The 12,577-nt window shown below is 39.5% G+C and overlaps 1 protein-coding gene across 2 annotated transcripts in view; it reads right to left on the bottom strand.

Annotated features, from left to right (window-relative positions):
• The window catches only part of SYNE1 (spectrin repeat containing nuclear envelope protein 1), a 457,258-nt gene that overhangs the window by 63,324 nt on the left and 381,357 nt on the right, over positions 1–12,577 (bottom strand). For both annotated transcript variants that reach the window (XM_077775982.1, XM_077775981.1), the window contains 2 exons: positions 10,625–10,750; positions 7,526–7,681 (listed from right to left, as the gene is read on the bottom strand). In XM_077775982.1, coding sequence (XP_077632108.1) covers positions 7,526–7,681; positions 10,625–10,750 — 282 coding nt within the window. The remainder of the gene's footprint in view (positions 1–7,525; positions 7,682–10,624; positions 10,751–12,577) is intronic.

The following is a 12,577-nucleotide window of genomic DNA, read 5'->3' as shown; positions in this document are numbered from 1 at the left end:
TACCTAGCAGTGGAATTGCCAGGTTACCTGGTGATGCTGCAGACAGTCTACCAAAGTGGCTGTGCCAGTGTACATTCCCACCAGCAATAGGGTGCTTGCTCATTTCTCTACACCCTCACCAACACTTGTTATTAACTGGTTTTTTTGATTTTGGTCATCCCAGTGGATGTGAAGTGGTATCTCACTGCGGTTTGGATCTGCATTTCTCTGATGGCTAATGATGTTGAAAGTCTTTTCACATGTCTTGGCCATTTGTGTATCTTCTTTAGAGAACTATCTAGTCAAATCCTTTGCCCATTTTTGAATTGGGCTGTTTTTTTTTTTTTTTTTTTAGGATTGGGTCATAACAGCTCTTTATGCATTAGAGACACAAGGGACCATTCCTTATCTGTAGGTCTAGAGTGATCCCTTCCAGAATTTAAAAATTTTATGACCTCGTACTACTGTTGTTTTTGCAGTGCTGGTTAAGATCGTAAGGAATATTTTTAGTTAGGCTACACTACATGTTACCAAAATATAAGGTGATTTGAGTGGCAATGAGATGATCTTTCTTTATGGATGTTCTACACACTCATGCTGATAATGCTCAATGTTCTATCAGTCATCCCATTACATTAAGCACCTACCTCTAAATTTTCTTGTTTTCTACCAACATTTTATTATGGAAAACATTGGGCATACAGACAAGTTGAAAGAGGAATAATGGTAAATACCCATACTTTGCTCCCTATTGTTGACTCCCAAATTGTTAACATTTTGCTCCATTTTGCTTTAATAAATATATTCCTCTATCCATCAACTCATTTCACTTTGTGATATACTTTCAAACCATTTCCTTTTAAAAAACCAAAATCAAAATACTTTCTGAGGTGCTGTATACTTCCTAGTTGGCAATTCTCCGTGTGGTTGGCTCTGTTAATGGTTAGACAAGTAAGAGTCAAGGTCCCACACAACCCAAAATGTCTAAGCTTCTACATCTAAGAAAACAATTAGGCTTTAAGACCAGGTTCCCTGTGCTAGGGCTGGCCCTCGTCAGAGTGAGCTCCTGACACGGGGCCCCATAACCCAACATCGTTTCTGAAATGTCAGTCTTTGCAAATTCGGTCCTTTGAATTAATTATGAGCTTCTAAATTAAAAAAAAAAATTCTCTGAGTGGGGTGACATTGATAAATTCCCTGAGTATTTCCCCAAGAGTATAGGTCAGTTTATGATTGTTTTCTTGGAGGCAGAGAAATATAGAACAGTCAGAGACAAATTAATTTACTTAGAGTAAATTCACTGGAAGGAATGGAAAAGTCTAACGAAAGTCAGGTTAAAAAGTTTTAGAGACAAACTTCACCTACAATAAGCTATATCAAGACAGTGCTGCAGCTAAGTGCATGATCCTTCTAGCATCCCTTCCCTCTCAAACTCTGACAGCAAAGTGGGTTCCGATTTTCTGCTGGAATGCTAAGATTTAGAATTTTCTGGTGAATAGGAGAGTTCCCTCTCATTCACAGGGCATCAGAGTCAAGAGTGTGGCTGGTCATTAAAATTCTGGTTCAAATGATGCCCAAACTGAAACGATATTTCTATAATAGGGACCACCCCAAAGCAACTGTTTTCTAAGGAAAGGGCAAAACCCCTGCCCTTCAGACTCAAGATTAATAGGTCTTGCTATTATGTAGCTCCTCCTTTCCTCTTCCCCTAAATCTTGGCCCTGAGCAAGGATGAATTCCAGGGCTTTTCTCAACATCTACAAGGAAGATCACCACATCATAGAATATTTTGAGAGGTAGGTTTTTTAATCCCCATTCCAGAGAGAAGAAGAATGAAGGTTAGACAAATTTGAGGCATTTGTTTGTAGTCCGTATGAGACAGAGCCAGCAAAGCTTATGTCTTTGACACAGGCTGCGATATAACACTATGATCAAATATCCAGAGGCAGCTGAGATTCAAAAAACAATCTCTACCACTTACTAAGGATATGACCAGGGGACGGCTACTCGTCTTCTCTAAGCCTCACCTCCTACATTCATTCATGTAAATGAATTTTTCATCTGTTCCAAATTTCATTAAGCAAATGTTTATTGTTTGCAGTAAACATGTGTCTACTATGCGTCAAGCATTGATATATGTCCTGTTATACAGTAGGCTCACAATAGAATACAAACAAGAAAACAATTTAAGAAGGTCACTGGTACAGGGGTGCCTGGGTGGCTTAGTCGGTTAAGCATCTGACTTTCGCTTAGGTCATGATCTCGCGGTTCGTGGGTTCGAGCCCCGTGTTGGGCTCTGTGCTGACTGACAGCTCAGAGCCTGGAGTCTGTTTCAGTCTGTGACTCCCTCTCTCTCTGACCCTCCCCTGCTCACGCTGTCTCTCTCTCTCTCCTAGAAATAAATAAAACATTAAAAAAAAATTTTTTTTTAAAAAATAAAAAAAAAAGAAGGTCACTGGTACATACTAAAGATTTAACAAAAGCTGGCCTTTAATATACTACTACTACTACTACTACTGCTGCTGCTGCTGCTGCTGCTGCTGCTATTACTATGACTACTACTACTACAAGGCATCATTTGGATTTTTAATATTTTTTTTTCCTTGACCCTTGTGTATTCAATACCTCCAACTGAGAAGCTCTAGTGTTTCTCACACACCATGAAAGCACTGCTTTCATTTGCTTACGTGACAGCAACAGAGGAAAGAAACAGGTAGAAGACAAGCACTGGGTGCAACACGATACGGAAAGCGTTTCAAAAGATTTAAATTCAAAATGGAAACAGTGGTTCCCTTTTGGTTTGTAAAACTGATATTTAGGCTACAGGCTAGGTGAACATTACCCTCTCTTTCTCTGGGTTCAGCTGAAAGCCTCAAGTTCGTTATCAGTTTAGCACATATTTCTGTCTTCTCAAGGGCACACACACACTGCATTGCCAACAGCTGGCAAGTACCGGCCAAAACCTCCTGAGCGTGAGGCAGCTGAACAGGAAATACATCCTTTTCTACTTCAAATATTTTTACCATGACGATTTGAGAAACACCAAGCAATTACAATGGGGATATATTTATATCTCAACTAGATTTACGCACAGATCTACACACCAAAACAGGAGTCAAGACCAATAGGAGCTAAGGCTGTACGCTGGCACAGCAAACCATTTGGGGAGTCTTTTACTTTTGCACATGAACTCTCCCCTGAAACACTTACTTACAGCATATCTTCCTCTCTCTCATCAGCAGCCCCAATCACTCCTGCCTTCTCATCAACTGCTTCCATTGGAACACGAACTCACGACTTGCTCTTTAACAGCAGGATAATGCCATGTTTAACTCAAGTTTTTAATGTTTAAAATGAGACACAGCCCCAAGCTCATTTCCTTTTGTGGTTTCGTACTTGACAGAAGTACTCCGGAAACACTCACTCAAGGACTCGTAACTAATTTATATTCTTACTTACAGTTACAGCCTGGCACCTCTGGTATGGCTACCTGTGCATAAAATCTCGCTGGTTTAAAACATTCTTTTTAGGGGCGCCTGGGTCGCTCAGTCGGTTAAGCATCTGACTTCGGCTCAGGTCATGATCTCACGGTCTGTGGGTTCGAGCCCTGCGTCAGACTCTGTGTTGACAGCTCAGAGCCTAGAGCCTGTTTCAGATTCTGTGTCTCCCTCTCTCTCTGACCCTCCTCTGCTCACACTGCCTCTCTCTCTCTCTCTCTCAGAAATAAAACATTAAAAAAAAATTCTTTTTAGATTGAAGTCAGTCAGATCAGTATGCTTTACTTTCATGCCTTAAGACATGCAATTTAGAAAGTTTCTAGAAACACTATTCAATCCGCTTCCTCTTTTTTTACTTAGGTCTTAGTCCATCACAGGTGCAATGTAATAATCTCTTCAATGGCAGCCTTCAAAATGTATTTCCGAACAGACTGTTGCCTAGATATATCTAAGTTTGGTGAGCAATCTTAAACATAAATTTTTGTCCCCTTTTTTCTCTTTCCAGCTTTATTGAATTATAATTGAATTACAATACTGTGTAAGTGCAAGGTGTACAATGCGGTGCTTTGATATACAGTGACATTGTGAAATGATTACCTCAAGATTACTTAACACATCCATTATCTCGCATGATTACTATTTTTGTGTATTTTGTCAGAGCATTTAAGATATTACTCAGCCATAAAACAAAATGAAAGCTTGCCGTTTGCAGCCACATGGATAGATCTAGAGGCTGTAATGCTGAGTGAAATAAGTCAGAGAAAGACAGATACCGTATGATTTCACTCATGTGGAATTTAAGAAACAAAAAAATGAACAAATTAAAAAGAAACAAACAAAAGACTCTTAAAATAGAGAACAAACTGGTGGTTGCTAGAGGGGAGGCGGGTAGGGGAGGGGTGAACTAGGTGAAGGGGATTAAGGGTATACTTATATTGACAAGCACTGAGTAACTGTATTGAATCACTCACTATACGCATACCTGACGCTAATATAACATTGTACATTGCATTAAATTTGAAATTTAAAAATATTAAATTTAAAAAATAAATAAAAAGTTGGGGTGCCTGGGTGGCTCAGTCGGTTAAGCACTCGACTCTTGGTTTCAGCTCAGGTCATGATCTCATGGTTTGTGGGTTCAAACCCCTCTTTGGGCTCCACGCTGATAATGCGGGTCCAGCCTGGGATTCTCTATCCCATTCTCTGTGCCCTGCCCCCACTCAAGTGGGCACATGTGCTCTCTCTCTCTCTCAAAATAAACTTTTATTTTAAATATTATATATATTTTTTATTTCTAGGAGAGAGAGAGACAGCGTGACAGGGGAGGGTCAGAGAGAGAGGGAGATACAGACTCTGAAATAGGCTTCAGGCTCTGAGCTGACAGTCAGTACAGAGCCCGACGTGGGGCCCGAACCCACGAACCGCGAGATCATGACCTAAGCGAAAGTTGGATGCTTAACCGACTAAGCCACCCAGGCGCCCCTCAAGATAAACTTTAAAATACAAATAAAATTTTAAATAAACAAATTAATTAATTAATTAAAAAACCTATTCTCTTAGCAACTTTCAAACATATAATACAATCTTGTTAACTATAGTCACCATGTTGTACATTAGATCCCCAGAACTAATTCATCTCATAACTAGAAGTTTATGCCTTTTGTGCCTCATGGCATTTTTAAAGCGTACCAGTTTTCCTAAATCAAAAAATATTGCATAATCATAATCTTAACTTCCAAAGCATTCAGAGACTTTGCCATTATTTTACATTTAGAAGAACATACATATAATGACATAAAACAAATACCCAAATCTTGTCTTAATTAACAGTACCTATGAACACTTCGCTGTTCTAGGCACTGGAGGTAAAAAGAAATTGTCTTAATTCTTAAGGGCCTCATAGTCTTGAAATGAAGTCACAAACATTTAAAAAAAAAGAAGAAGAGAAGAGAGAAACAATTCACTGTCACATGATGGTTTGGGCAAAAGAGAAATGGGAGTTCAGAGGAATAGAAAAATACTGAGGTCTTAGGATCTCAAACAATGGCATCATAGGGGTTGTGGAATTTGAAAAAAGATGGGTTAAAAGGAGAAGAGAAGGAAAGGTCAGTCTTGACAGGAAGAATGGCCTGAGCAAGGTCTTGATGTAGGGCAGCTCATGGCAGGTTTGGGAAGGGAATGGAAGCCAAAATCTCAAGTGTTCTCTCTCTGAAGTCTCTGCAGACATCAATTATCCAGAGAAGTAGCTACAGTGTAATTAACTCCACAGATATGCTGAAAAGTATTGAGTCAGGGAGTAGTGCTAGAGTTTTCTCAATCTTAAGAAAAACAAATAAATAAGGCTCATAAAAGTAATTGAACATTGCTGTGATCATTTTTCCATTATTTGTACCCACCAAATTATCGTTCACTTATATGCTATGCCATGATAAAGTCCTTCCATTAGACCATTATATGATAATTTACTGGATAGTAATGTATTGATTTTGGGTTGAATAATTCAGAGGAGAATATAGTATTGTGATTAGCATTATCACGTTCATGTAAGTGTCTCATTGTGTTCACTAAGACTATGAAGCTCTGTAAAAAATGGCTAAATTAATTTTGAACTCAAATCACTAACATGTTTAACATCATCTTTTATATTCCTTCCTTTTAAAAGTATATATTCATGGGAAATTATTCACACATTTACAAAGTGTGCTCCAGAGTTTCCCCTTTGGCTCATGGTTTGAAAAGTATCTCGGTTTTAATCTAAACATAGAGAGAAATTTACCTAACAACAAATTTCTTGTTGATGTCAAATGAATCAGGAGGCTGTGAGCCTCTTAAACTCTATTTAATGTTTCCTGAAGCATGAAGAAAAGCATCTTTAAAGTCAGAAAAGGTGGGGAGAAGAGATCTCTAGGATAGCACAGGCGGCCTGAAACTGGGTAAGCATGAAGAGACCCTTGTCAAAAGCCCCTTCCTCATCCATCCAACACTTGCTTCTCCCCAGCCAGGTGCTCTGTACTCCACACCTGGACATTTATTCATGCTGCGACCGATGCAACCCATCTGCTTGCTCCCTCCACACCAATCTGTCCCCTCTGCTCCCAATGTTGGCACTCAGCTTCAGATTTATCCACTGCAACACGCATTTCCTTTATTCCCTGAAGTCGACACCACCTTTAGTTTGCTTCCATCATTATATGTTGTTTTAACTTGTTTATACCAGTTTTCTTCTTCACTGTACAAGTTCTTCTGGACTCATTCTCCTCTCTGCTCTGTTGTAAACTTGATGGGAGGAGCACCTACTCTAGCTTGGGAAATTCACAATAATTAATGCGACTGATCCATTTAACAAATATGCATCACAGCCTATCATGTGCCAAGCAGAGCAGTCAGGTGCAGGAAGGGACACTATACACACACTCTTCGCTTCCCAGAGGGTATGGTCTCAAAGCCCTCGGTCAGAGTCTGTTCTTCACTTGTGGGCCTTTAATCTATGCTATTCTCCTTTGCATCTGATGCCTTCTCATTGCCTTTCCACCAATCTTTTCCCTTCATTTCAAAATCAAAATCCAATCTGGGATCTCTTTTAAGGTATTACGCACAAAGAAGGTACAAATCAGTATGACTACAAACACCAAAACACATGAATTACTAGGAAATGACTGGTAAATCAACAAGCCACTGTACTTCCAAACATAAAGCCATCTCCACGGTATTAAAAGAAAGCTTTTTCACATGTTTCAACTAAGAAAAAGACCACCAGTGTCTACCTACCAAGACCACATCCATGAACCAAAAAACTGGTCTTTCTCTTACAGTGTCAGGCCAACCAGTGAAAGGGACAGCAAGAGCATCCAGTTTAGATGCATTTCAAGTATAATATTAAGATTTAATTGTGTTAGTCTGAAATAGTCTCACAAAACCCAGTGTTCTTCCTCTGTGTCAATTCTGAGTTACAGGATGGGTCTAAACGGGGGTCAAGCCGTCTGAGGCTCCAAGCTGTCTTCCAGGTTTCCAACGTACTGAGCAAATGCAGAGTCTAGACTTTGTCCTACCTGGTGGCACAGCTCTTCCCACTGCCTTTGCAGAAGTTCCATGCGTTCGTCCAGGATAGAGATATCATCGACGCTGATGTAGGCACAGAGGGTGTCCTTCAGCAAGGTCAGCTGGGCCAAGTCATCTGTCCAGTTCCCGGCTGCACTTTCCAGCTCCTAGATTAAAAAAAAAAAAAAAAAAACCAACGAATGAAAACGTGAATACCCATGGATATCTATCAGCAATTTCGGAAGTGTATTAGGAATCCCCCCTTGGTACAATGATCTTTCCATCCCATTCTATTTGAACATCTCACTTGGTATCTACTTTATTTGCTCTGATGTAATCTGATACTTGGCCAAGTTCTACTGACAAAACCCCGGTTGCTTGCAGAATCTTTCTATGATCTATTTACCATTTAATCGATCATTTTGGTCCATCTTTTCTACGTTGGAGTTTCATCACTGCATGATCTTCTTTACGTTTAAATTGATTTCATGAATGGCTAACCCGGCCTATATTTTTGTCCTGAGTTGCTGACCACGTTAATAAAATATTTTCAAAGCACCAACTCCTAGGTTAACTTTCATTTTCAAACACTATTGAGTTGTTACATTCCATAATACAGACTTAATAATGTAGTTGCTGAAAAGATCCGTTGCTCTTATTACTGAACTGAAAATAACAGAAATACATTTCCTGTAGGAACATAGATTTCTTCAAGTTACTGAAGACAATTACGTACTCTGTCCTTTTGGGGAATGATTTAAGAACAAATCCGTAAAACAGTATTTGGATGAGTTGACATTGGTTTTTGCCTGCTTTAAACTGATGACCAGTTTTGCAATTTGTATAACCTGCTTTTTGCCAGCTGTTGATGTTTTCTGATTCCAGTCAATTTTGTGGATAAATAGAGTGTTTCACATGGCTTTTCCCCTCTCTTTTTGTCTCTTCACACAGGAGACAAGTTTCCAAAGGCAAGGGCAATTAATGGTACTATTTGAGGCTAACTTCTCAGGCAATTTAGGCAAACAAGATTTTAGTCTGAATTTTCCAGGTAATTGCTTTGTTTTGGTGCTACGGGTGGTTTGGGGAAGAGTAGCAGAGAGCTGGACCAAAATGCACCCTTTTATTCTCTGAACTTAATAGCAGGGTGTGTTTGTAACTGCTGTATTTTAGGAGATGAGGTCCCATGGTAACAGTATTTGGCTGAAAGACCAAACCATCCAGGTGGATTAAATATACAATATTTCTGCTTATATTTGTAGACACTAAACTGTTAAGCCAATGTAAAGATTTCTCCCCTTGTAATGCCAATTTCTGGCCCCTAACCCAAACATCATACATATGGTGTAAGGATTATAAAAGAAACACCACCATAACCACCACCAAACACCAACTGTTTCACACTCGGGGACTCCATTAGATGAGTGCCTGTAGTGAAAATAGAGCCTCTGGATTCAGGCAGCCCTGATACTGACCAACTATAAGACATTACTAAACTTCTAGAAGCCTCAGTCTTCCCATCGGTAAAAGGGAACTAACAGACTGCCATTGTAAGCTTGTGTTTATGACAACTGAGATAATATTGGTATAATCACTGGCACATAGGAGGAGCCCAATCAATTCCCATTTATGTTTATCAAAATTTTCTTTAATCACTTTTTTTATTAAAAAATTTTAATGTTTTTATTTATTTCTGAGAGAGAGAAAGAGAGAGGGACAGTGTGAGCAGGGTGAGGTCAGAGAAAGAGTGAGATACAGAATGTGAAGCAGGCTCCAGGCTCTGAGCTAGCTGTCAGCACAGAGCCCGACGCAGGGGTCGAAGCCACAAACCATGAGATCATGACCTGAGCCGAAGTCAGACGCTTAACCAACTGAGCCACCCAGGTGCCCCTAATCACTTCTTATAAATTTACAAATGTTTTCATCTTTGCATACTTCTGAATTTGCATCTCAAGATAATATTTTCCTTACCAGCCATCCATGATGTAATATATACTTTTATTTTTCCCAAATCTGCCTCTTTCAAGTTTCAAAGACTATCCTTAAATTTTAATACTGAAGAAAAATTTTTATGTCCACACTTTTCATGATTTTAAGACTTTAAAAAAAAAATCATTCTTTCTTTAATGCTTATGAGTTCTTAGCCAGAGTGAAGCAGAGAACTTCTGCTTAAAGTCCAAATCATTTCAGTAGGTGTGAAGTTTTAAACGGTATTACTCTAGAGTAGTAATTTGCAAATGACTGAGGAATGCAAAGACATGTATTATTCGGGAGAGAAAAAGCATTTGTAAAGGCAGTTTTTACTACATCTGCACATTGCTCAGCAGAGAACTGCTATCCAAACACTTCACTTGACTAGATGAGTATGAATGGAACAAATCCTACAGCCACTAAATCACACTGGTCTCTGTGAGCTCATGATGCAGGGAGTGGTCTGTATCAGCTCCTGATTTGTTTCCAACTGAGACTTGACATGTTGATCTTGATCTTCAAGTGGTCAAGGCCCTGAGTAACTAAATGACTGTGTGTCTCTGTGCAGTGACTGAGATCAGCTACCCACAGCTCCCAATTTCCTTATAGAAGAGTCTGGAGGTCAGGCTGTTCCTTTGAGGGCCACTGTCTGCAGAATTTCCAGGCTGCTTAGCCTCGCTCTTCTTTCTGTAAACTAGACTATTCTGCTGGAACAACTCCCCAGTGTAGATGCTTTAAAAAGACTGTGTTATATGGAAACCAACTTGACAATAAACTATTTGTATAAATAAATAAATAGATAAATAAATAAATGAATAAAAAAAGAATAAAATATGCCAGTATTCAAATAAAAAGACTGTGTTTATTGCCCTTGACCCAGCTTTTAAATATCTTTTAATGCTGTGTCTTCCATGTTTGTTTACTTTCTCAAGAAAATCCACAAACTAGCCTTATAATTTCGTCAGCTGCAATAAATCAACAACCAGATTTCACCCAAGTTGCCTGCCCTAATGCAATACCCTAGGAACCTGCATCTACATGTAGACGGCGACAGCAGTTTGACAGAATTATGCTTTGAGAGGCAACATTACAGCCGAAGGACACAGGTAGGTGACGGCTAAAAACTCAGTCCAGTAATTCACCTTGCAACGCATCTGCTCTGCATGGAGCTCTTCGTGGTGATCTGGCAGGGGTGGGGACAGTTTCTTTTTGAAGGTTCGCAGTTTCTCCAGAGAATCAGCGATTCCATTCTCACATTTTTCCCAGTCCTATAATGGGAGGAGAAAGAAAGTTCATAGCTTTTTTTTCTTTTAGGAAAGTGGAACGAAAGTCAAGCACTGTCCTTAATCCCAGAGGAACACTAAAGACGCCCTGATGAATAACATGCAAGGGAGTCTGCATCCATTTTCAGGCAGGCAGCATAAGAGAGCCGAGTTCTACCCATACTCTATGTCATGGTAAGCAGGTAGTATGCGTATGCCTAAGTTTTCCCTATGAAAATCGGCATACAAACTCGATGATTGTTGGAGGGTGAGAGGCAGCAGTGGGTGTGAATGTACCAAATAAAATGCCCAGAATATCACGGGTACTCAAAAATGTTCTCTGAACCTGAATCAATCTGCAGAGGTTAAGATAATAATTGTATTTTGCCCCTCTCCTAGGCCCACCCATGATGTGTCTCCACTACCTCAAATGCCCAAAAAGGATAAAAAAATATGGAATCTCTTTCAGGATGAAATGTGTTTGAATAAGAAAAGTGAGATGAAACGTAAAAATAATATAACCTGGACTCTGATTCAATTCATTGCATGACTAGTATGAGGCACATCAATTTGAACTGTTACAGAAGTGGAAACACACAACTCCAAAAGGCTGGCATTTGGTGCACCTTTACCTTGATCATGCTAAACATAGGTCACAAAGGGTTGAGTATAACACATAAAACAGAAACAATCAGAGGCACCTGGGTGGCTCAGGCAGTTAAGCGTCCGACTTCAGCTCAGGGCATGATCTCACAGTTCGTGAGTTCGAAGCCCTGCATTGGGCTCTGTGTTGACAGTTCGGAGCCTGGAGCCTGCTTTGGATTCTGTGTCTCCCTCTCTCTCTGCCTCTCCCCCACTTCTACTCTATCTCTTTCTCGAAAATAAACATTAAAAAATAAATAAAAACAGAAATAATCAGTAAATGGAAGAAGAGAGATAAGGCAAAACTTAAAAAATATACATCTAGTATGTCAAATACTAATGACTGCTCTGAAGAAGAGTATCGCAAGGTAAGTGGTAGAGGGTGGCAGTGTGCAGTGGGGTAGATCGGTAGATCTGTACAGAGTGACAAAGAAAATACACATTATGTGGTTATATTTCAGATGATTACACACCAAACTGGTAACAGTGGTTACTTCTCGTGGTGGTATAGGGAGAATTTCATTTTTCATTCTACATACTTCAATTATTACTTGAATTTTTTTCAGACACATGTATTTCTTTCTTTATTAAAAAAAGTGAAAAAAAAATTATTAAAGGAACCATAATGGAGGAGCCTTGATTCTTCATAGCATTCGATCTACAAGTTAACTCCTATCTGGTGTCTCAGAGACAGCTCAAATTAAATTCATCTAAACAAATCTCCTTAATTTTGCCTACTACCTCCCATTTCTGCCTCTCCCTTCGTGGTACCTCCCACCCCCATGTCCAGTGGCCACTCCCCACAACTTAAATTACTGAGCTCCAAAGGAAGACAACTAGACTTACTTTTAGTACTAAGCATGGTACCTCTTCCCTCACATTATCTTTTCCTTTGTCACCAGTCTTTTCCTGTCTGGGCTCTTTCTATCTTGTCTCCCGATGCTTTGTTTTTAGCACAGCGGCCCATAAGTGCTATGAGCACACCTGTCTTCCTTAAGAAGTGCTGACTAAAGTGCCTCCCTACCCAAAAGGTCTTTTGGTTTCTAACCAGACTGAGAATTTGGCCCAAGATTCTCATTTCACTTTTAAATTCCTACAGGGAACTTCCTAGAGTGCATAACCACATTCTCTCTTTCCATTTACCAGAAAAAAAAAAAAAAAAAAAAACACAAACTGTCTGTCTTGGACAGA

The sequence above is a fragment of the Crocuta crocuta genome, unplaced genomic scaffold (assembly GCF_008692635.1).
Source record: "Crocuta crocuta isolate KB4526 unplaced genomic scaffold, BGI_CrCroc_1.0 scaffold25, whole genome shotgun sequence".
NCBI classification, from domain to species: domain Eukaryota; kingdom Metazoa; phylum Chordata; class Mammalia; order Carnivora; family Hyaenidae; genus Crocuta; species Crocuta crocuta.
The sequence above is the reverse complement of the archived record's forward strand: the minus strand, read 5'-3'. Positions and strand labels throughout refer to the sequence as shown.